At 42.6% G+C, this 21830-nt stretch overlaps 1 protein-coding gene across 3 annotated transcripts in view; it reads left to right on the forward strand.

Annotated features, from left to right (window-relative positions):
- srebf2 (sterol regulatory element binding transcription factor 2) overlaps nt 1-21276 on the forward strand; it is a 30212-nt gene extending 8936 nt beyond the window's left edge. Inside the window, exons 4-20 of one of the 3 annotated variants that reach the window (XM_080724064.1) lie at nt 257-429; nt 1757-1906; nt 2445-2744; nt 7881-7995; nt 8133-8287; nt 8601-8805; nt 9152-9327; nt 10486-10735; nt 12422-12591; nt 12841-13009; nt 13317-13434; nt 13753-13862; nt 14252-14384; nt 14514-14685; nt 15757-15933; nt 18150-18261; nt 18860-21276. In XM_080724064.1, the coding sequence (XP_080580190.1) occupies nt 257-429; nt 1757-1906; nt 2445-2744; nt 7881-7995; nt 8133-8287; nt 8601-8805; nt 9152-9327; nt 10486-10735; nt 12422-12591; nt 12841-13009; nt 13317-13434; nt 13753-13862; nt 14252-14384; nt 14514-14685; nt 15757-15933; nt 18150-18261; nt 18860-19077 (2903 nt within the window). In that variant the 3' untranslated portion in view covers nt 19078-21276. The remainder of the gene's footprint in view (nt 1-256; nt 430-1756; nt 1907-2444; nt 2745-7880; nt 7996-8132; nt 8288-8600; nt 8806-9151; nt 9328-10485; nt 10736-12421; nt 12592-12840; nt 13010-13316; nt 13435-13752; nt 13863-14251; nt 14385-14513; nt 14686-15756; nt 15934-18149; nt 18262-18859) is intronic. The other 2 variants (XM_080724065.1, XM_080724066.1) reach the window with 2 other exon arrangements.
- The last annotated feature ends 554 nt before the right edge of the window (nt 21277-21830 follow it).

Consider the following 21830-nt stretch of genomic DNA (forward strand, 5'->3'; position numbering starts at 1 on the left):
AAGTGGTTGATGTTTCTCAAGTGGACTTGAACACCATGAACTTTGTTGTGTCACCATCCTGACCCTTAGTTTGTCTATAATGTGTATTAATCACAAATAAACACAATCCATCAATTATAGTATATATTCTGTATATGCATATACTTGTTTTTAAAAGCAAACTTGTAATTTCTGTGGTATTCTATGATCTGCCTGTAGTATGTAGTTGTATTCACCTCCATTGTGCTTGTATTTTGACCCCCATTTTAAACCACAGTTCATGGTTCATGGTCTCATCTCCCAACTTCAGTCCTTCAACCACAGATGCAGAGTATCATGACATCGCCGCAGCTACAGCCAATGACCATTCAGCATCAGCGCGTACTGACGCCAGCAGGGCAGACCATCCAAACTCTCTCAGCACACCATATGCAACAACAGGTTCAGCAGGTAGCTGTGTGTTTGAATGCTTTTTATAGTCTAAATGATTGAAAGTGCAATTTTATTATCAGTAGGCCAACAAATACTGGTGTGTTCAACTAGAAAGGCATAATATGAAGAAAATGATGAGTCGGCGTACAGTTGAGTAGGAGAAGGGATGTAGGGCAGCAGAAATGTCCACACAGATAACTAATCTAGTTGTGTAAATGAGGAGGTGTAACTATGTTATACATAACACTAATGGCGACCCACTGCCTCTGACCTGCCTCTGATCTTTTGTTTTTCTTCTTTTTTTATGTTAGGAAACAGTGTCAATCACTGCAGTTACCTGACGATCTACAAAACTTACCAATGTATTTGTTGTCTCAAATCCACAGCATATACTTGACTTTTCCTCAAGGAGGCATACTGTTAGGAGCGAGGAGTGACCTCCTTTCCACTAGGGCTTATGAAATGTGTTATATAATTTACCAGACCATTTATCAAAAATTGATGGCAAAATATTGTATCACAGGGAAATTATGTAAAATGATGTGTTGAGAGATTTTAAGGCAATCTTTTAACTGGCCAAGCAGGCAAGTGGAACATGTGGTCAGATGGCCTGGAGGGTTTCAATAGTGCGTCCAGGACAGCTGGCAATCCATAACGTTGAGCACTGCTTTAGGCAAATTGGAACCTAACGCCAAATCTACAAATAAAGCCATTGACAGCCAAATCGTCCCTGATTATGTACAACTAGAGGTTTGCGCCCGCTCCGCCCTCAGATATTATGATGTCACGTGAAACTTTAGGAAAATAAGAGTGTGCACACCAATTAATGCTCCCAAAGAGTAAGGTAAGTTTACTTGTGGTAACGTTTCGAGCTAAGCCAGTTTTCCTCAGACCTTTGCCATGTGAAACTTTACCAATCATGGAGATTGGCCCATTTATAGTCTAGTTGGCTGAAATGTCATGTGAAGTTTACCAATCCACCAGCTACTCCACCAGCTACTCCTCCCACAGTTTTGGTGGCACGCACTTGGGCCATATTATGTCAAATCGACCGGCTTCATCGGGAATCGATTCCTAGCATTTGGCTAAGAGTTCTGTTACAGTATGTTAGTCTTTTTGTGTCCCTGCTAATGTACCTTTTTAGCTTTTAGCCTTTTTAATTATTGTCCTAATTTTATTTTGATTTGTAAAGCGACTTTGAGTACTATGAAAATCGCTATATACGTTTGATGTATTATTACATAGTTTAATTTATTTACATTTATTTGTGAATTAGTTTTATCCATTGACTTTAATTAAAACATTTAAAATTTGCTTTTATTTGGATCTCTCTTGTCTCTCTCAGGTTCTCGTCCAACAGCCTCAGATTTTGAAGACGGACTCTCTGGTTCTGACCACACTGAAGCCAGACGGTACCCAGGTTTTATCCACCATGCAAAACCCCGGGATCACCACCCTGACCACCCCTCTCCAGACCACCGCTCTACAGGTCCCGGTTAGTCACATAGAAATACAACACTCCACTCTGTTATCCACTGTCAATGTCAGTCTCTTGAACTCCTGTCCTTTTCTTGTCATTAAACTTAGACTTTGGTAGTTCACTGCCTCTTTTATGTTTTTCTTACCTTTTAAAGTGGTCGCGGCGTGTTCATCGTGCACGATGGTGCACGAATCGTGCACAAGACTGATCAGAAAAGATTGCATGTTGATGTGTCGAAGCCTCCCAAAGCTACTAGCTAACTAGTTAGCACGGCAGTAAGTAAAGCAAGAACAGGAAACAGAAATGGGCGTTTTCCTGCAAAATCTAACATGGGAGCCAATGCAGTTCTGTTTTTTTCATATCCGTTTTGAACTGTCTCCGGGTCAAACACTACTATTCGAGCAGATGAACACCAGCGCAATTTTGGATTAAATGAAATAAAACAAATATCTCTAAGAACATCTGGAATATCTCTGGAATCTTGGGTTGGGGCTTTCAATGACTTAAATATGACCTAGAAAGACATTTCATTCTGCAATTCTGTCTCTTCTAGACTCTGATGAGCAGTAACATCCTGACCACCGTCCCTGTCATGATGGGAAGTGGAGACAAGCTGCCAATCAAGCAGCTGCAGCCGGGTACCGCCCACTGTGGAGGTGTTGCCAGGCCAGGCATGGATCACAGCCAGATGATGGGGGGAGCGGGATGTGGAGGAATGGTGATGGGCCCAGGAGGAGTGGTGAAGGAGGGGGAGAGGAGGACCACCCACAACATCATAGAGAAGAGGTACAGGTCGTCCATCAATGACAAGATCCTGGAGCTCAGAGACCTGGTCATGGGCAATGATGCCAAGGTCAGTCTCCATGTAGCTGCAAGGGTTTCTGGGATGTTAAGGTTTACTCCTGTTTTACAGATTTCATTGTTTGATCTTCCCTGCCTACTTTTCTTTTGTGCACTTTCCGTTAACGTTTTTATGGGTGTGGAATGATTACTGCTAGGGTTGTACTTGTAACGATACATTTTAACAACGATACGATACGCATCACAATGCATTGGTTGACGATACGATACATGGACAATATTGGTTCATTCATGGCGATAAGATTCGATTCAATGATTTCAAATCGATATCGTAACTATTTACCAAAGAAATTTAATCTGTAAAACGTTTCAATATTGCAGATTTTTTAAGGGAGAAATCTGTTATAAATAAGTAAACACTGTGATTTTCTAGACAATAAATGGACATTATATGGACAAACCTGCACCTTAACATGAACACAGAGATTACTCACATTTATCGATAGATCAAGAGTAGCTATATGGAATGGAAAAGTAATTAGACCCCTCTTTTTCATTTTCCTTCTTAAAATTGCTAAATTCAAGGCACAAATACTTAGTTTCCAAACAATCGATTATCTGCAATGTAAAACGATATGATACAAAGCCAAACGGTATGATATTTTGCTTTTGCATATTGATATAGTAGATTGTTGCAAATTAAAATTCGATTACATTTTTCGATTCAGTTACTATATCGTTACACCCCTAATTACTGATGGTCAGTGTGGTCAATTTTGACGCATTGAAATCCTGGCTACGTACTACAGTATATTGATGGAGATATCTGAGTTCTCCTGCTCACAGACCCTTTTACACTGTGTCTACCAGTATGCATTGAGTGCATTCTCGTCAGCGGAAACATGTTTACAGTCAGTAGCTGCAGATTGCACAATGATGAACATGAAGAACATGTTGGTCGGGTTATGTCCTCACTCCTCACCTTCACATTCTTACATGGTCTGCAGCCACAGTTCTTCCTCCGCCCAGTGACGTCATATGTCAATTGGTGAAGTGTTCCTTTAATGTAAAACACATTGGCCCTTCATTTATCAATCTAACGTACTAGAAACCAGTGCATATTTGAGCTCAGAGTCAGAAATCATCTTAAGACAGCGTTCATGTGTGATTCATACAATGTTCATATCTCGCCAGTCACAGCATAAGAATTGTTGATAAATGTGGTGTTTAAAACAATAATTTAAATATCAAGCCCCTCAATGTTTTTAGAGGTCTCACCCCTAGTGTTTACGATGTGGAGATGCATAATCCATCGAAGTAGAGAAACTTCTCCAACCTCTAATTAAATTCATTACACCCAGGAACAACTAGCAGGCTCTGGCCTTATAGCGGGGCAGGTAAATGCATTTTTGCACTAAAATACTTCACAAGTGGAAAGAAACCTAAAACTTTTCACAAGTACTCCTTAGGGGTTGTTCCTATGATAAAACACGTTAGACACTGAAAAATCAAAATGGCTGCCATGTTTCCAAGATGGGTGCCTCTGAACAGTACGCCAGCCAGTTAATGTCCGATTTTCATAATATTAGAGTTGTTTTGTAGGTTTTAAAACATCGTGAGTTCATTTATTACTCTTTTAAAGCAGCCAGAATAACTTTTCTGACTTTTGGTTGGGGTCTTTCCTCACCTGGGACCCCCCAAACAGACCCCTGAGCTTATCTGAGTAGTCGCTTTGCTCCTGCTCCAGAGCAATGTTAAATTAGATCATAACTGAAGCATTAAAGTTGTTGTAACTGGGCTCTGAAAGCAAAAATGAGTAGTAGCAAATACCCAGGGGTCTTCCACAGGGGTCCCGGACCCCTAGGGGGTCCTCAGAGTTACTACAGGAGGCCTGCCGAATCTTGATGGGGAAGTTCCTTTTTTTTATATGTATATATATTTTTACATTTGAAACTGTTTTTATTAGTATTCTCAGTATTATTTATAACATGTGTGTGTTAGACAGACAGGTTCACAGGTATTGCAAGAATTAAGGTATTGCAACTTCTCACTTTGGGCGCACAGTCTAACATGTCCATTTATTGCATTGCACTAACACTGACAACACAACACACACACCTCTTTGTTATCGTCACCCCAAAACCCGCACCCTATCCTCTTAAAGAGCTCACGGTCAATTGTACCCAAATAAATTCACTACTATACATGTCCTCCCTAATAATGTTGACAGTTTCCACTATATCATTTGCAGGGAGGAGAGTGCAAGGCAGGTTATTGTTTGAGCAGCTGCACCGTCCCTTGTAACCTGCTTTGCAAACACATTTGATGAGCTTTGCCTTTGCAGCAGGGATGGCAAGAAACCTGACTGGAACATACCCTCCACTCTCTGAATTCCATCTATTTTTTCAATTGATGGAAGCTCAGGGCAATTTGTCAGGTATGACGAAGTAGGCATCATAATACGATACCTTCATCAAGGGACATGATTTTGAGGAAGTGCAAACACATGAAGAGGCTGATACCCCGATTCCTTATCAAGTCCTTGCCTCCGGTACAAAAAAAGGAAATTGATATATTCGAGTGAGTTCAAGTTGATGTTACAAATGTCAAGGGTTCCTTTGCGTTTTTCAGGTGTTGACTGGGGAAGAACATTTGTTGGAATCACCAAAAAGACATGGGTCAATGCCTACTTGATGATGATGATGATGATGATGATGATGACCAAGCCACTAACCGCTTCAAGGACCTTGGCAAGGTCATTGGCCATTCCTCCTGAGCTTATAAATTGTGAGCTTCCATCAACATTGCAGTCCGAACATTTTGCATGCCATGTTTACAGTTCAAAAGGTCCAACAACCCTGGGATTACTCAGATGGGAACTATTTCTGTCAAATAACTTGGAGGGTGAGATGCTACCTCCAACTCGTGCTGCACTGCTACACCATTACCTCCGTGCCAACTCCGTCACAATGCAGGATAAATCATACCTGACAAATTTCCCTGTGCTTCCACCAATCGAAGAAAATAGATGGAATTCAGAGAGTGGAGGGTATATTCCAGGTTTCAGTTTTCTTGCTCTCCCTGCTCCAAAGGCAGTACTTGAGCCCATCAAATGTGTCTGCAAAGCAGGTTGTAAGGGACGGTGCAGCTGCTCAAATAACCTGCCTTTCACTCTATGCTATGGTGGAGACTGTGTCAACACTATTAGGTTGGACATTGAAGATGATGATGATGAAGACGAATATATCCTGCATGTCTGAAATTACTGTAGTGTAGTGAATCTCTTTGGGCGTAATTAACCATGGGCTCTATAAGAGGATAAGGTGAGGGTTTTGGGGTGACAATAACAAAGAGGTGTGTGTGTGTGTGTGTGTGTGTGTGTGTGTGTGTGTGTGTGTGTGTGTGTGTGTGTGTGTGTGTGTGTGTGTGTGTGTGTGTGTGTGTGTGTGTGTGTGTGTGTGTGTGTGTACAAACATTCCCGTGTCATTCCATCCATGTTTCATCTCTGTGATAACTTGGAAATGTTTGCATCTTTGACAGCTAATACACCAGATGTTGTTGTGGTTGATGAAGAGTCCAGGGAAGTGTCTGTATTGGAGATGGCCTGCACCTTTGACCCTAGCCTAGAGGAAGCTTTCATGACCAAGGTCATTAAATACCAACCTCTCCTAAATACGATCTCAGAGCTGGGGTACAGGTGCAGACTATTTGTTTTCATATTTGGCAGCCTAGGACATACCCACAGGCTGGTTGTTAGAGGGTTTCAACAACTTGGAGTGCCTAAAAAAGAGGCAAAAAGGCTGGCAAAGTATTGTTCCGTCTCCGCTATAATCGGCAGCCGCCACATATGGCGGAGACGCTGTTACTTATACCCGTAGAGTACCAAGTGCCTTGCTATTGTATCATGAAGACATAATGCCATGATTTTGTAAATGTTACTCTACTGCACCTATACTATTTGTGTCCTTGTATGCATCTCCTTTGTGTGGACATAAATAAATGGTTAAAATGTGTGTGTGTGTGTGTGTGTGTGTGTGTGTGTGTGTGTGTGTGTGTGTGTGTGTGTGTGTGTGTGTGTGTGTGTGTGTGTGTGTGTGTGTGTGTGTGTGTGTGTGTGTGTGTGTATGTGTTGTCAGTGTGAGTGCAGTGCAATAAATGGAAATGTTGTTCTGCACCCAAAGTGAAAAGTTGCAATACCTTCATTATTGCAATCCCTGCAGTAACAGCTGTCAACCATAACTGTTTTAACACAAAAAACATTATAAATAATACTGAGAATACTAATAAACCATCAAAGTACAATACATAAAACCAGGATACATAAAAACATTCAAAGTTTCAAATGTAAAAAAAAAAAGAAAAAAAAAAGATCTCATCGAGATTTGGCAGGCCCCCTGTAATAGCTCTGAGGACCCCCCCAGGGGTCCCGGACCCCCCGTGGAAGACCTCTGTTATTTGCTACTAGTCATTTTTTATTTCAGAGCATATTTCAGATCTAATTTAACATTGTTCTGAGCAGAGCGATTACTGAAATAGGCTCAGGGGTCTGTCTGGGGGGTCCCAGGTGAGGAAAGAACCCAACCAAAAGTCAGAAAGGTTATTCTGGCTGCTTTAAAAGTGTAATAAATGAACTCAGGATGTTTTAAAACCTACAAAACAACTCTAATATTATGAAAATTCGATATTAACTGGCTGGCGTACTGTAAAACATATCCGAAAAGGCGGCCATCTTTAAAACTGGCGGACATTTTGAAAATTAAGTGTCTAATGTGATTTTTCTAAAGAATGACCCAAGAGGTACACTCTGTAAAATTGTGGTGCTTCTTTCCAGAACTGAAGTATTGTTCTCCTTAACAGCCCCGCTATTAGGACCTCAGACTGCACACAGGCACGTAAGGGTATAATCATTCAGCAATGTAATTAGGCCTGGTGAAAAGAGAAAAAAAGGTCAGATCTCAACATGGGCAGTGTAAAATATATACCATGCATGATAATATACACATAAAGTATGTAGTTAAAGGTGCAGTAATTCAATTAAATATATATAACTGCTGGCTCTATATTCTGATAGCAATCATTGCTGTATAGAGTATTTGTTCAATAACTCCCCTCCCTTTTCGGCTCTTTACTAAACAACAATTTCAGGTCGAGATACCAATTTTAAATCTCATAACGTTTTGAATCACAGATGCACAAGTCAGGAGTGCTGAGGAAAGCCATCGACTACATCAAATACCTGCAGCAAGTGAACCACAAACTACGGCAGGAGAACCTGGCTCTGAAGATGGCCAACCCGAAGAACAGTATGTGTTCCTGCCTTACTGAGATGCTCTATCTACTACAGCATCTTGTGATGTACAGTACAGTATGTTGGCATAGAGTGCATTTTTGATGATCTTATCCTCTGTTCTCTCTCTCTCTCTCTCTCTCTCTCTCTCAGAAGGCGTGGTTCTCTCTGAGGATGTGGAGATGAAACAGGAAGAAGTGGTCATGATGTCTCCTCCAGCATCTGACTCTGGCTCCGGTTCTCCTCACCAGTTCTCTCCGTACTGTGTGGACTCAGAACCAGGCAGTCCCTTACTGGAACATGACCAGGTTGGTAGACCACTGTCTGAATGAGTCTGCATGGGTTATTCAAAACACATTCACACAGCCTTTGTTGATAACATATACAATATCGCACACACACAGAATGGGTACAGAGGCTGCCTGGGAGGCAGAAAGTCCCAGGTGAGAAGCACTCATCCGTCGGATGAAATATGTTATTGATGATGATTATTATTATTATTATGAACGACGTGCTCATTATGAACGATGCTTCTTTCTACTGTAACTTCCCCTTCCTCCGTTTTTGCCAATTACTCCTAATTCATTATCAATCCTCTGTCTCTCTCTTTCTATTTCTCAGTTGAAGAGTGAACCAGATTCTCCCTCCTCTGTTGGAGTGATGGATCGGTCTCGTTTGCTGCTGTGTGCCCTGACCTTCCTCTGCCTGTCCCTCAACCCGCTGCCCTCCCTGCTGGGCTCTGAGGCCGCGGGGAGCCCCGGCCTGGCCACAGGCCACGGGCCATCCAGGACCCTGGTCTGGTTCCCTAACCACACACACAACTTCTGTGAGTGAGATCCATTTGTTTGTATTACCCTCACCTAAAGTCCAAGGCTTAAATTCTGGTGAATTTGGTTTAAATCTGGACCTAGTTTGGAGGAAGTATATTGCCACTCTTGTCTTTTGAGGAGCCATCAGTGATCACTGATACAATAACATCTGTGATCGATCAGAAGCTGGAAATGAGCCACTCCAGCAACATTTGCCAAAACTGTCTGTTTTCAGTTCATTATGTAGAACACTTTAACAACAGCACTGTCATTCCTATATAGATTTTGTAAATGTATTCCAGTGCAGATTTCTAAACACCTGTTATACTGTAATTCACACCTCGTGTTCCCTGCCTCTTCCAGTGTCGTGGTTGCGGTGCTTGTTGCCATGGGTGATGGTGTGGGTGCTGAGTGGGGTGGGCGCGGTGTGGGGCTGTGTGAGGGTGCTGTATCTCTGGGAACCTGTGACGCCCCTCCACTCCCCCAACTCTGTGTCCTTCTGGAGACACCGCAAACAGGCCGACCTCCATCTCAACAGGGTGAGTATTGGTGGTAATCTCACATGACTTCATACTATGTGTTTGTTTTCATTTGCGTGGCGCACCAGATGGTGGGATCTGCAGCATGTAGACGATTAGAGCGTGCCTGTTAACTTCAAATACAAGAGAAGTAATAATACCGGTACTTGATTGTACTTTTGTGAGATTGCCATGGATTATGTGGCACTAGTTGTATTCTCCTGTGCTGCAAGCTCAACAAACTATGAAAAGTATTTGTTTGACTGTGTTCAAATATTGCATATCGCTCAATCATTGTCTATCGTTTATTTGCACTTGAAGAACAGTTCAAATGTCTCAGTTTAGCCCTGTTTTTTTGCGTTGTAGTGCTTTATTGGCAGCATTCGCTAGTTCAGCCCACGTTAGTTCAAGAGACTTACGCTTTCACAAAGACCCATTGAATAATGTAAGCCCCCGGGGGTGGTGTTATGCCCAGAACGCATTCATTCACAGTATGAGTTCAAATTCAGGCCATGACCTTTATTGCATGCCATCCCATTCCTCTCTCTCATCCTTCCTTTCATATGAGCTGACAAAGCACAAATGTTCAGGGGTGTTTTCTTTTTTTCTTTTTTTTTTTTGCTTCGTGATGGCTTATCCTGCTGGCACACATACAGCACCATCAAACAGACATGAGTAGGTAATAGATGTGTAGAGTAGGTTCTTATAGATTTTATATTTTGTCGCTGTCGGGCTGTCCTTTTTTCCCCCTTTTTTAACTTAAATTAAATTGAAAGTGAAAGTGGTTAAGTGTGTGTGTGGGTTTTATAAACATTGTACCAATGAGACGTATTAACAAGAGCTTGCGAGTCAATAATAACGGCATTGGGTCCATTGGAACACAGCTTCTTTTTTTCCTGAAAAGTAGCGCTTTTGGACATGCATCGTTTCCACCAAACAGCAACGATATACTAGTGCAGTAGCAAACCAACAGACCATGCAGATATTGACCACCCATAACTGAGCATAACTGATTCAACAGAGCCATGTACATTCTATTTATTTCAGTTTCCCTATTGTCTGAGTTTATAAAATAACAAACTAGAAAGGGAATTGTAATTCCCACTCTCTTGCTAATAAAAAACAATAAAAGGGGTGGAAGGCCTGATATCCTGTATGCACCTGTCTCTTCCTTTGCAGGGAGACTACACAGCAGCAATGGCCAGCCTGGAGACCTGCCTGTCCGTGCTGTACAGAGCCGTCCCCTCAACCCGTCTGGATCTTGTCTTCTCCGTCTCCTGGAATCTGATTCGCTACTGCCTGCATCGTCCCACCCCCTTGGGCTGGCTGGTTCACCAGGTTGGAGGAAAGCATGAGGGGGACGAGTCTAAGACCAGCGCCCGGGACGCAGCTCTGGTCTACCACAGGCTGAGTCAACTGCAGCTCACAGGTAACTGTTAGGGCCAGGGCAGGAATTTCATGGAGGCCATGAAGGCCATGGCCGCCGTTGCCCCTCAGTTTGGCCTTGTGACCCTCAAACCAATGGCATGACCTAAGGCCACAGTGGCCTTAATGCCCCAGCTGACTGTACCACTTTCTCCTCTATCTTTTTTCTTGTCTCTTTCTTGTCAACATATAGACAGTAGACACCAGTGTGTCTTTCTTGTCATGTAGACATCAGTGTCTTTTCTGAGGTCTTAACTCCCCCGAGTCCCCATCTTTAAACCAATCCAGTGACTTTGATTGGTGCAGGGCTGAGCATGGATCAGATTGTAAATACCATCTTTCATCTATTTCACTGCAGATTAGGTTATCATCCCTAACCCTTATATTCAACAAATTATTTCAATGGACTAAAATTGTATTTTATTTGATGGCCTTCCTGCCCTGGCATTTGGCCTTTGCGCCCTAAAAGAATGGACAACATCAAAGGCCAAGTGGCCTTGCCCCTAAAATGATGAAATGCCAGGCCTGGTTAGGGCACATCTATACTTCAATGAATGGCTGTGTCGTTCGTTGGACGCAGGGGTTCATTCACCTCTGTGGTCACTGGACAATAAAATAGAGCAGACCCCAAGTGGGGTCCCCAAATTATTTTGTGGGGTTCCCAGATGATTAGCTCAATGTCATGTTTTTTTCTCACTCCAAGGTAAACAACCCAACAACACACAGTATAAGTGTATACAGGGTATCTGCACATTTATAAAGTGACAATTTAAGGACTTTCAAGACCGTTTTAATACCAAACTGGCCAAACTGTCAAATATTAAGTAAGCTAGAGGCGGACATTGTGAAAATAGCTGATCTACATGCTCACAACACTTCGCAGTGCGAGGCGTTGTAAGCGTATAGATTGGCTATTTTCACAGTATTTATCTGTGGAACCGAGTCACATTAAATGTAATACTTACAATTCCAAGTGCTTGTCAGGGAGGGGTCCCCAGTTCAAATATGTTTATTTTGGGGGTCACGTCCTAAAAAGGTTTGAGAACCCCTGAAATACAGCAATGTATTGTATATTTTGTGTGGTAGGAAATGGGGCAGAGCAGCTAATTCTGATTCTTCTGCAGTCTTGTAAACAACTATTCATTGATATCCAGTTATACTTACTGATAGATTAAACAAATAAAATATGGATGAATAAATCCATAACCAAAATAAGACTCAGAGACAGCCAAAAGCAAGGACTATGTCTTAAATTATAGTATTTTGAAGAGAGCAGACAAGGAAGGCAAACAGTGAGCATACCATCCTAGTGGCAGCGTTCTATTCTCTCTCTCCTAAAGATGGTGGTAAGACATAGAGTATATAAAAGAATAGAGTATAACTGTGGAAGTCTTTGATTGGTTCAACAGATCATAACAACAGACGGAGACAGTGACATACAGTATAACCAAAATATGATTTCGTAGTCCGTCACAATGACCTGTAATCAAACAGTAGTTCATAATATAACCTTTATGGTCATATGAGCCTCACACATGAATATAAACAGTATTCACAAGAGTCACAATACAATGTTTTTCTGTCTGACAAACGCAGACTGTATATCATTCTCTTAACAAGTCATCCGCCTCTTTCCACTGTAGTATTTATGTAACTTAATAACACAGATCATTTGTTCCTCTCTCTCTAGGAAAGCTGCCCCAGCGTAGCGGCCTGTGGGCCTTATCTATGTCTCTGAATGCTGTCAACCTCAGCCAAAGCGCCCAAGGCAAGATGGCTCCTGCTCAGCTGGCTGAGATCTATGTCACCGCGGCAACAGCCCTGCGCACTGTGCTGGGCCACCACCTCTCCTTTCTGCCTGTCAGTACCTCAACACATTATTTCCTCTTTCGCTCACACTTAACTATATACATTAATTATCCAACTCAGCTATCTGAACCCTGGTATTTACCTAGCCGTGTGTCTTATTTGACATCTCACTCACTTATCTTAAGTGATATAATAGTAGTAATTCTGATAATTCTGTCTATTGAAGGATGTTTGACTTTTAAATTGCACATTTTGCCTCACCTTCATCATTATCATCACCATCATTTTAATGTCTTCCAGGGTTACCTGTTGAGCTGTGCTGAGAGTGTGAGCAGCCAAGAAGCTAAGCCTGTCCCTGACGGTCTACGCTGGCTTTTTACTCCTCTGGGCAGACAGTTCTTCCTGAGCTGTGATTGGTCTGTGAAGTCTGAGAACAGCGATGGGGTTTTCACTTCAAAGAGAGACTCAGGTATGACTCATCAGAGTAATATCTAGGCCAGGTGTTGACCATTCACATTCATTTCTCCAGTGCTTTCTAAAATATTAGGTACTAGTCCTGTGCCCATGGTTTGACGATGGTTACACGTATCCTGATGCATTTTTCAGTGGTTACACGGAAATCCTGGAGCTTTTTCAGTCATTACATGCTGTGTACCTGTAGACTGCACCTCTGCATAACAATGCGTGAATATGGTCAGTAGAGTATATTACGTTGAAGATGTTGTTTGCGTGTGTCAATTAATTATTAGTTTGTTTCCCTTACTCTTCCGCTCCAGGTGACCCTGTTGCCCAGCTGCACCGGTGTTTCTGTGGGAAGCTATTGGAGAGGGCAGTGCACACTCTCATCCAGCCACAGAGCGAGTCTGAAGTTGACAAACGCAAAGATGACTCAGGGTAAGAAGACTGCAGGCTCAATCAACACAAAGCTGCAGATTATAGCCAGGCTGTGTCAACTGCTGTCTTTTACCAGATGATTCACCGTCTGCTGTTAATTAAACATTGACACTCTACTCTATTCATCCCTTCTTATTTGTTGTTCCTATGCTATCTGTCTGTCTGTCTGTCTGTCTGTCTGTCTGTCTGTCTTTCTATCTATTGTATCTTCCCCTCTTTCTCTCTCTCCATCCTCTTCATGTTTGCCTCTTTCTCTTCATCTCCCTGTATTTTCTTTTCTCTTCACTTCTCTCCACCCCCTCCCTGTCTCTCTCTCAGGGAGTTCTCCTCTGCCCTGGAGTTTCTCCAGCTGTTGAACAGCTGCACAGAGGAGTCTTCATCCCCTGCTCCACCCTTCCCTGCTCTGCCCAATCACACCACCACGCCAGGTATGGAATGCACACACACCCTTTTCCGATAACGTGTGAGCGTAACGCATTTATTTTGGTGTCAGTGTGGCGAGATGTGTATCTGAATTCCTTTCATGTGCTATTCAAGGAGGATTAACCCGATGTACTAACATCGTGCACTCTGCCACCTTGCATTGATTTCTACCCCATGGCGTGCTGACAATCAATTTGGCTTTTTTATAATTCACTTTTGGCCTAGTGGACCAGGCTGCATGTCTCTCTCTCCTCTACTCTTTCTCCTTGTTTCCTGTCTCTCTCCACTGTATTATCAATGAAGGCAGAAAAGACAGAAAAAAAAGCGCATAAAAAGCACCGCTTAGTGTCAAACCAATGCACTCCTTTCATCTGGTTCGTGTTTGTCCTGTCAGTCGGAGACCCAGTGAGTCGCTGGTGGGCATTGGTCCTGAAGGCTGCTGTTCACTGGCTACAGGGTGACGATGTTGCCGTGAGGTCACTACTGGCAGAGGCAGAGCGCATGCCCAGGGTGCTTCATACTCTTGAGTAAGTAAAATGGAACACGCGTGTATGAATCATCATATAAAGGTCCTTTAATCCATGTTCACTCAAACACATGATGAAAACAAACGATGAATAATGGCGTCTCTCCTTCCCTCACTTGTCCCATCTCAGCCACCCCCTGCCCAAGGCTGTGTTGCTGCTGTGTAAGGCTGTCCAGATGAGCCTGTCTCCTCTGAAGGGAGAGGGAGTCGTAACGTGTCTGTCTCACTGTGACAGAGCCAGCAGCTATCTGCGCTCCAGCATCTCCGTTCCTCTCGCCCAGTCTGCAAACTGGCTCAACAAGGTAGAGTAGAGAGAGAGAAAGCACAGCATAACACCAGACACTGCTGATCTTCATGACAGGGATTGTGAGCACGCAGGTGACCGGATGCTGATTAGTGTTCAGGGTTTTATTATGCACATACACCTGTGTACATACACTTCATAATGATTTGAAGTAAAGCACTAGACTAGAGGATACATGTTACATCTTCAGACCCTGGATCGGCCTGCATTTCCCTTCATCTTCATTCATTTGATGCTTTCAACGGTAGACTGTGTATTCTTCGCTGCTCGCCAAACGGTAGTCTAGTCCAATAAGGTTTATGGTCTGATATCCTTGTGCTTTACTTCAGATAACGTTTTTCTGTGTCTCAAGATTTCTCAAGAACTCCAACAGAATCAGATCGGCCTGGCACTGTTCCATGCTTGGTGGTTGGAGCTCAAGAAACCACTTTATTCAGCCTTTTCATTCTCTCTCTACGCCGGTCGGTCCTTTCGTCTCTCTCGCAATCATCCAGAATATCTACGTGGACGTCATCACATCTACTTGTACTACATGTGTCATAGCCTTTCTTCTATTTCACCATAGTTGGGGTCATGGTCACAGGCTGACATGGGGCTGTGTGTGTGCACGTGCGCAGTGTGGCTGGTTGGAGGTGGCTGTGGTGCATTGTAGTTGCATTGCATGATCCTGAAGCCCAGTGCAATGTGTCTGCAGTGCAGTACAGAGGCCTCCCCGATCTGCACGCACCTGCAACACCCCATCCCCTCCATCACAGAGTCCAACCCAGAAACCATATGTAGAATAGTTTTTTTATTTGTGCATTGTAGTAGTAGTTATTATATTGTTTTTCTTAGCTGTAGTTGTAGTTGTAGTGAAACTATAATTAGTAACAGTAGTCATGGAAGATGAAGGCTTTATCCTGTGTTTGTGGAATGTAATTATTCTTTGACCACCACAAATTGAGGAAATTAAACGGTACATTCTCTGTACTGTAATAAATGTCTTCTTCCTCATTCTGTATATTAATACCGGCCTTGACTAAAAAACAATTATTTCACAGCTAATGAAAATGATTTTATTTTATCCTAGGGAGTGGAGCTTTTGGTGTGTGACCTCCTGTTGACCCTGAGGACCAGCCTATGGCAGCGAGGAGGCAGTGGCAATGGAGAACCTGGCCCTGCCCCTGGATCCCAATTGGCTGGTTTCCAGAGGGACCTTAGTGCGCTGAGAAGACTTGTACAGTGCTACAGACAGGCACAACACAAGGTAAAGTCACGATGACTCTGTAAGGTCTTCTGAACTGCACTTCCAATGCAATGTTGTTATCATCCACAGTTAGGCTTAATTTATACTGCGCAATATGACCCTTTAGATCAGTGGTTCTCAACCTGTGCGTCGGGACCCCCAGGGGGGTCCCCAAATTATTTTGGGGGTCCCCAGATGATTAACTTAATGTGCAACATTGATTTCTCACTCAACAGTAAACAAACAAGCATAACGTTTAAGTGTATAGAGGGTATCTGCTCATTTCTAAAGTGACAATTTGAGGGCTTTTTAACACTTATGTTGCAATGATTTTTTCTCTTCAATGTCCCGCGATGCCATGGTCTCCATAGACTTCCATGTAATTTATAGTGCACGGAGCGTGCACGCCCATGCCTAGATGATGCACCACGTGTGTGCACACTGTTCACAGTTTTCAAACAAAAAAATCCGCTTGGAAATCCGTTCAGGCATTCATGATTTATCAGCCATTATGTTTTCTTCAGATGTAAACAAACATGGCTGCCATGTTTGAAAGAATGGGTTGGTATGGGGGTTAAACATGCAATTTTGCGATCGCGATCATGCCTAATACATTTCTGGAGGTCCAAAAAATATTTTTGAACAAAAAAAATTGAAAAGAAATATATATATTTTTTCTTCAAAAACGGCCATAAACTCGGGAAACTCAGGGTTGGCACAGGGGTGGTACCTTTTCAAACTCGGGAAACTCGGGGTTGGCACCAGATGTGTTAATACCTCTAAAATGAGAAATGAAATATTGGTCAGATTGTCGAATATTAGAGCCAGAAATTGTCAAAATAGCCGAGGCGTTGTGAGCAATAGAACCGTGTTATACAAAATGTATTGCCTCAACTCTTAGTGCTCGTCAAGGTGTGGGGGTCCCCAGTTAAAATATGATTATTTTGGGGGTCGTGGCCTGAAAAGGTTGAGAACCACTGCTTTAGATCCACTGCTTTAGATGAGTGTTGGTTGAGAACAGAAGACGGGGTCTAATAATGTCTTGGCTTCATGTGGATCTTGAACATCATGTGGCCAGCATGGGACGTCAGTCATCGATATCAGTGGTTCACGTCAAGGACCCCAATCTATTTGGCTGCGGACCCCCATCTGAAAATCTTTTGTGCCAGGGACCCCCATAGAGAAGAAAAAAACAGAGCATGGATAAAGTGGTTACAATGATTGTGATGCTATATTAACACATGTAGCCCCCACCCCCACCACCACCGATCTATATGATGTATCTATTATGTATGAATCTATATTTGGCTTCTCCCTGATTTGAGCACCATGTAAGAACAACATGACCCCTCTATCAAGGCCATAAAATGGTTTCCTGTCTAACAGATGTTTCTCTTTTGTCGGTTGTTTTGAACATGGTGTTTTATCTGATTTAGATCTATATTTTTCTGTATCAACCTTGACAGTCAGGTTTTATTCATACCATACCTGACTCTTCCTAACTGTAATATGACGTTAGTTTATGGCGCAAGGTTTGCTGTAACCACAAGGTGTTTGATAACGATCTCTTTCACAACTGTTGATGATACTTTGCATACTTTTGACTTGTGTTATATAATATGAAGAAATACAGTATCAAAGCAGGAGGCGCCTTGAATGCAACAACAATTTATTGGTGCTATTGTTGTTGCATACCCCAGAAAATACTTGGATTTTGTGGATATTTGTTTGTTTTTGTCACATTCCTAAGCCAATTATTCAAATCATTGGCTTGAATTGAACCACACGTTTCAATGTGAAAATCATGAAAGATATCAAAATGTCCCTGAGCCGTCACAGGACCCAGACAGAATACTGTGTGTTCTATTGTGTTGAAGGTTTATGAGACTAGTGGGAAGCCGGGTAGGAAGAGCGACCTCTGTTGAGGGGGAAGCAGAACCTCTGCATGCATTACGCCCTTTTGGTGAATCTCCTCACTGGCTGGAGAAGTCATGGGCCCTATTTTCGTCCATACCAAACTTATCCCTAAACTCTTTGCCATTTTTTACTATTTTGAAAAATGGCTGAAAATATATCTCCCAAGTGTGGTTGTTTACACCCTCCCCAAGACTAACCAGTAGGGGTCAGTAGTATCATGGGGGAATTGGTGATTGGCATGACTACTACAATGAGAGAAAGTAATTATACTTATAAAAAGATAAAGAAAGTGATAGAGACGTGTGCTGCTGTTCTTCCAGGTGTTCCTACATGAGACCACAGTGAGGCTGATGGCTGGAGCCAGTCCCACACGGACACACCAGCTGTTAGAGCACAGCCTCCGACGCAGGACGCACAACTCCTACACAACTGGTAAGTAAGACGCACACACACACACACACACACACACACACACACACACACACACACACACACACACACACGCAGATGTAGGCCTACAGGTATACTGTATCTGTGATTCAGATCACAATTCCTACACAGATATAGCTAAAATGGCCACAAAAATATGCACACCCAAAATGTAAAAAAAAAAAAGAATACAATAAAACCTCACACACACCAGATAGTAGCGTGCAGCCTCTGACACACTAGCAACAGCTCTTTAGAAACCGATAAGCGACGGAAACCCACAAGGCCACACACACACCTCTAGGATGTAATTGACCTTGAATGCTTGTCAGGGATCAGTTTCCTTGTGGCTATTGCTTAATTTAAACTAGAAAAATGGACTGTGTAACAGCGCTGGAGGACTATGTCAACCTTTACACACAGTCAGACACACACACACACACACACACACACACACACACACACACACACACACACACACACAATCAGACTGTGGATACACAATGTAATAGCTATTGATTGTATTTTTCCTTTCTCTCTCTCTCTCTCTCTCTCTCCTCTTTTTCTGTCTACCTCATACACCCCCCCCCCCTCTCCTCAGAGGGTGAGTGCGTCCTGGGCGAGCGGGAGAGGGCCCACGCCATTCTGCTGGCCTGTCGCCACCTGCCGCTGCCTCTCCTGACCCCGCCTGGCCACCGAGCCCGCCTGCTGGCCGAGGCCAAGCGCACCTTGGAGCGCGTGGGGGACCGGCGCTCCCTGCAGGACTGTCAACAAATCCTCCTTCGCCTCAGTGGAGGAACAACCATCGCTGCCTCATGATCTCAAACACACAGCACACACGCACGCACGCACGCACACACACACACACACACACACACACACACACACACACACACACACACACACACACACACAATATTCATAATTTATCAGATATTAGGGCTAACTACAGTACTGTAGTGACCAACTCAAACAGTGATCTCTCTGTGTCGCTGTATTGGATATACCCACACAGACGTACACACAAACGTCTATTATTCTACTCATTCATATGCCAACACAATACAAAACCAATGACGGAAGCAAGGGACCTCTCTCATTACACTGCCGAGCTACAGTTAAGTTGTACCGTGGCAGACACGTCCAAACGTCAACCCCAATACTCCTCCACTGAAGGAACATGCACAGTGAGGCCAAAACACTGGAAGGTTATGCATGTGCTTCTTTGAGTTGCAGTGTTATTACGCCACCTGTTGGACAGTAAAGGTATCACACTGGCTTACAGCCCTGTTGTTAATACTGTTACTGTATATGGAAAATCAAGTTATAGAGCCACAAGGGGAAAAGGGACAATTATCGCATGGCTACTTAAGTTAGTGAATAACACAGAAGCTTCATTCAAAGGCTTCACTGCATTTAAACTGCATTGACAGTCAATCTTTTTTTTTTTTTTTTTTTTTTACGTACCTGTCCGTTCAGGATGCTGGTGGACAGACTAGCTTGCTTTGTAGCCGTACAGTGCTGAGTAGTGTCTATTTCTATCTACCTCATACACTGTACAATGCCAGCATTGTACTATGGCGCAACATTGGCTACCTGAGCACCGCATCTTCTGACATCAATTGCAATCAAGTGGCACTTTTTAAACTGATGCGTCAGTACAGTACAATGTTGTTCTAATGATAGTATGCCACGCAGCTTTGTTTTAGAGTTAGCAAAGTGCAATATGGCTGTTGCTGCCGCGGTAGGCAGTTTGCTGCCTACGACAAAACGAGGAAAGTGTACAGTATCATTTGAAATTTTTTAATTGGAAAATACCTTTTTATATAAAAAGGAAAACAGCCAATTCCGTAGTCCTAATAGGTTGAGCTATACACACACAATCACAACATGGAGCAGGAACACACACACACACACACACACACACACACACACACACACACACACACACACACACACACACGATTGTATATAGTTTGTACATAGCCAGATAGAAACAGCGGTCTTAAATAGATTAAAAAGGATGTCCTCACCTCCTGCTAGAGAGAAATACACATCAAGGAAAGACAAACATGTCAAACTGGGTCTCAAATGTTTTTGGAAACTGCTGGAGCCACGAGAATAGCAACGTTAGCTCAGACAACCATGCCCTGCCCAGTGTATATCAAGTGGAAATAAATGGCCAGGTAAGATTTGGTCCCTAGTCATACATGAAAGGTTTTCTGGGAAATGTAGTCAATGTGTGATGTAAAGCTCTCAAGCATAATGGCCTTGATGTAGTTATTGAGAATTATTTTATTGTTTTATTATGGTGAAATGCCAGAGGAGCGCTATCGTGGAATCACTGTCCAATTGGCTTCTCCGTTTTAAAACGGTCTGTCTGCCTAAACTCAACACTTCTTTTCTCATTCCTTTTTTGTGTTCTGATTGTCTTATTTAATGGTTGTTTAATGGTTGTGTAATATTATTTTATTTGTTTTTGTTTTAAACTGTTTTGTCTTTATTACTATTGTTTTATATTGGCAAGTCAACTTAGGGGCAGAATTATATTGTAAGGAGATTACATTTAATAAGAAGTTGTGTATTTTATTGAATAAAAAAACACCACAATAATAAAAAGGCAAAAGTATCCTTTAGATTAGGAATGCTACTTTAGGAATACTATTACTTTGGCACTTGTTAGTGTTATTGAAAATAGTTCTATCCAAATGCTTACAAGCTGACACGAGCTCAGCCCCTCAGTCTACCAGCTGGAACCAGTTTGTTGGTTAAACACCCAAGACTTAGCAAGACCTTAAAAACTGCTTTTATCCACCTCTGACTGTCATCACAGATTTTATTTTTCCTCAGACTTGCGTGCAAAGAAGAAAATGTGCACAGCATGCAATCTGCAGTGGACAGAACTGTTGCTGTTATTATGTTACAGAAATGTCTCTTCTAGTCTTGACATCCTTTTCTGAATTTCTATGTTCACTTTGATTTTATTTTTATTTTTTAATAAAACAACAGATGACAGTGGCTGGTGAAGTGCTTTAAATATTTTGTCCCCCGTTTGAGAGGAAACTAACTGAATGGAACACAAAAAGAAATTGCTTAGTATTAAACCTGTAATACACCTTAAAATGATGTATGGAGAAAGGAAAATGAACGTAAAAAGCTCTGGTAACTGGAATGAGAATGTTTCTTTCTTTGATGGAAGGTAGCAGGAATTGTGGGGAGAGAAGGCAAGGGCAATTGGTGATACAAAAACATGATTGACACTTTACTGCGTCATGATTGGAGTGCAAAAAAAGTTGAAGCCAGCTCAACCTTTTAGTAGCGAGTCACACACTAGCGTAGCAACCCAAATGTCATAGTAAGGCATGTGGGGAGGTTTCTGTTTTCCCTTTTTCTTTTACTCCTCCTGCCCAACACTCCTTGCTGACAGGTGCCGACCCAGCCCGTAGGATTACATGCAGTGACAATTATCACCCTCCCGCCCAGCTTCCCAACCCCGAACATGGGCCAACTGTGTTCATGTAGACCAGTGTTTCTCAAACTTTCACATTCCAAGGTCTCCCTTTAACTCTAAC

The sequence above is a fragment of the Nannobrachium achirus genome, assembly GCF_963921795.1.
Source record: "Nannobrachium achirus genome assembly, chromosome: 4".
NCBI lineage: Eukaryota > Metazoa > Chordata > Actinopteri > Myctophiformes > Myctophidae > Nannobrachium > Nannobrachium achirus.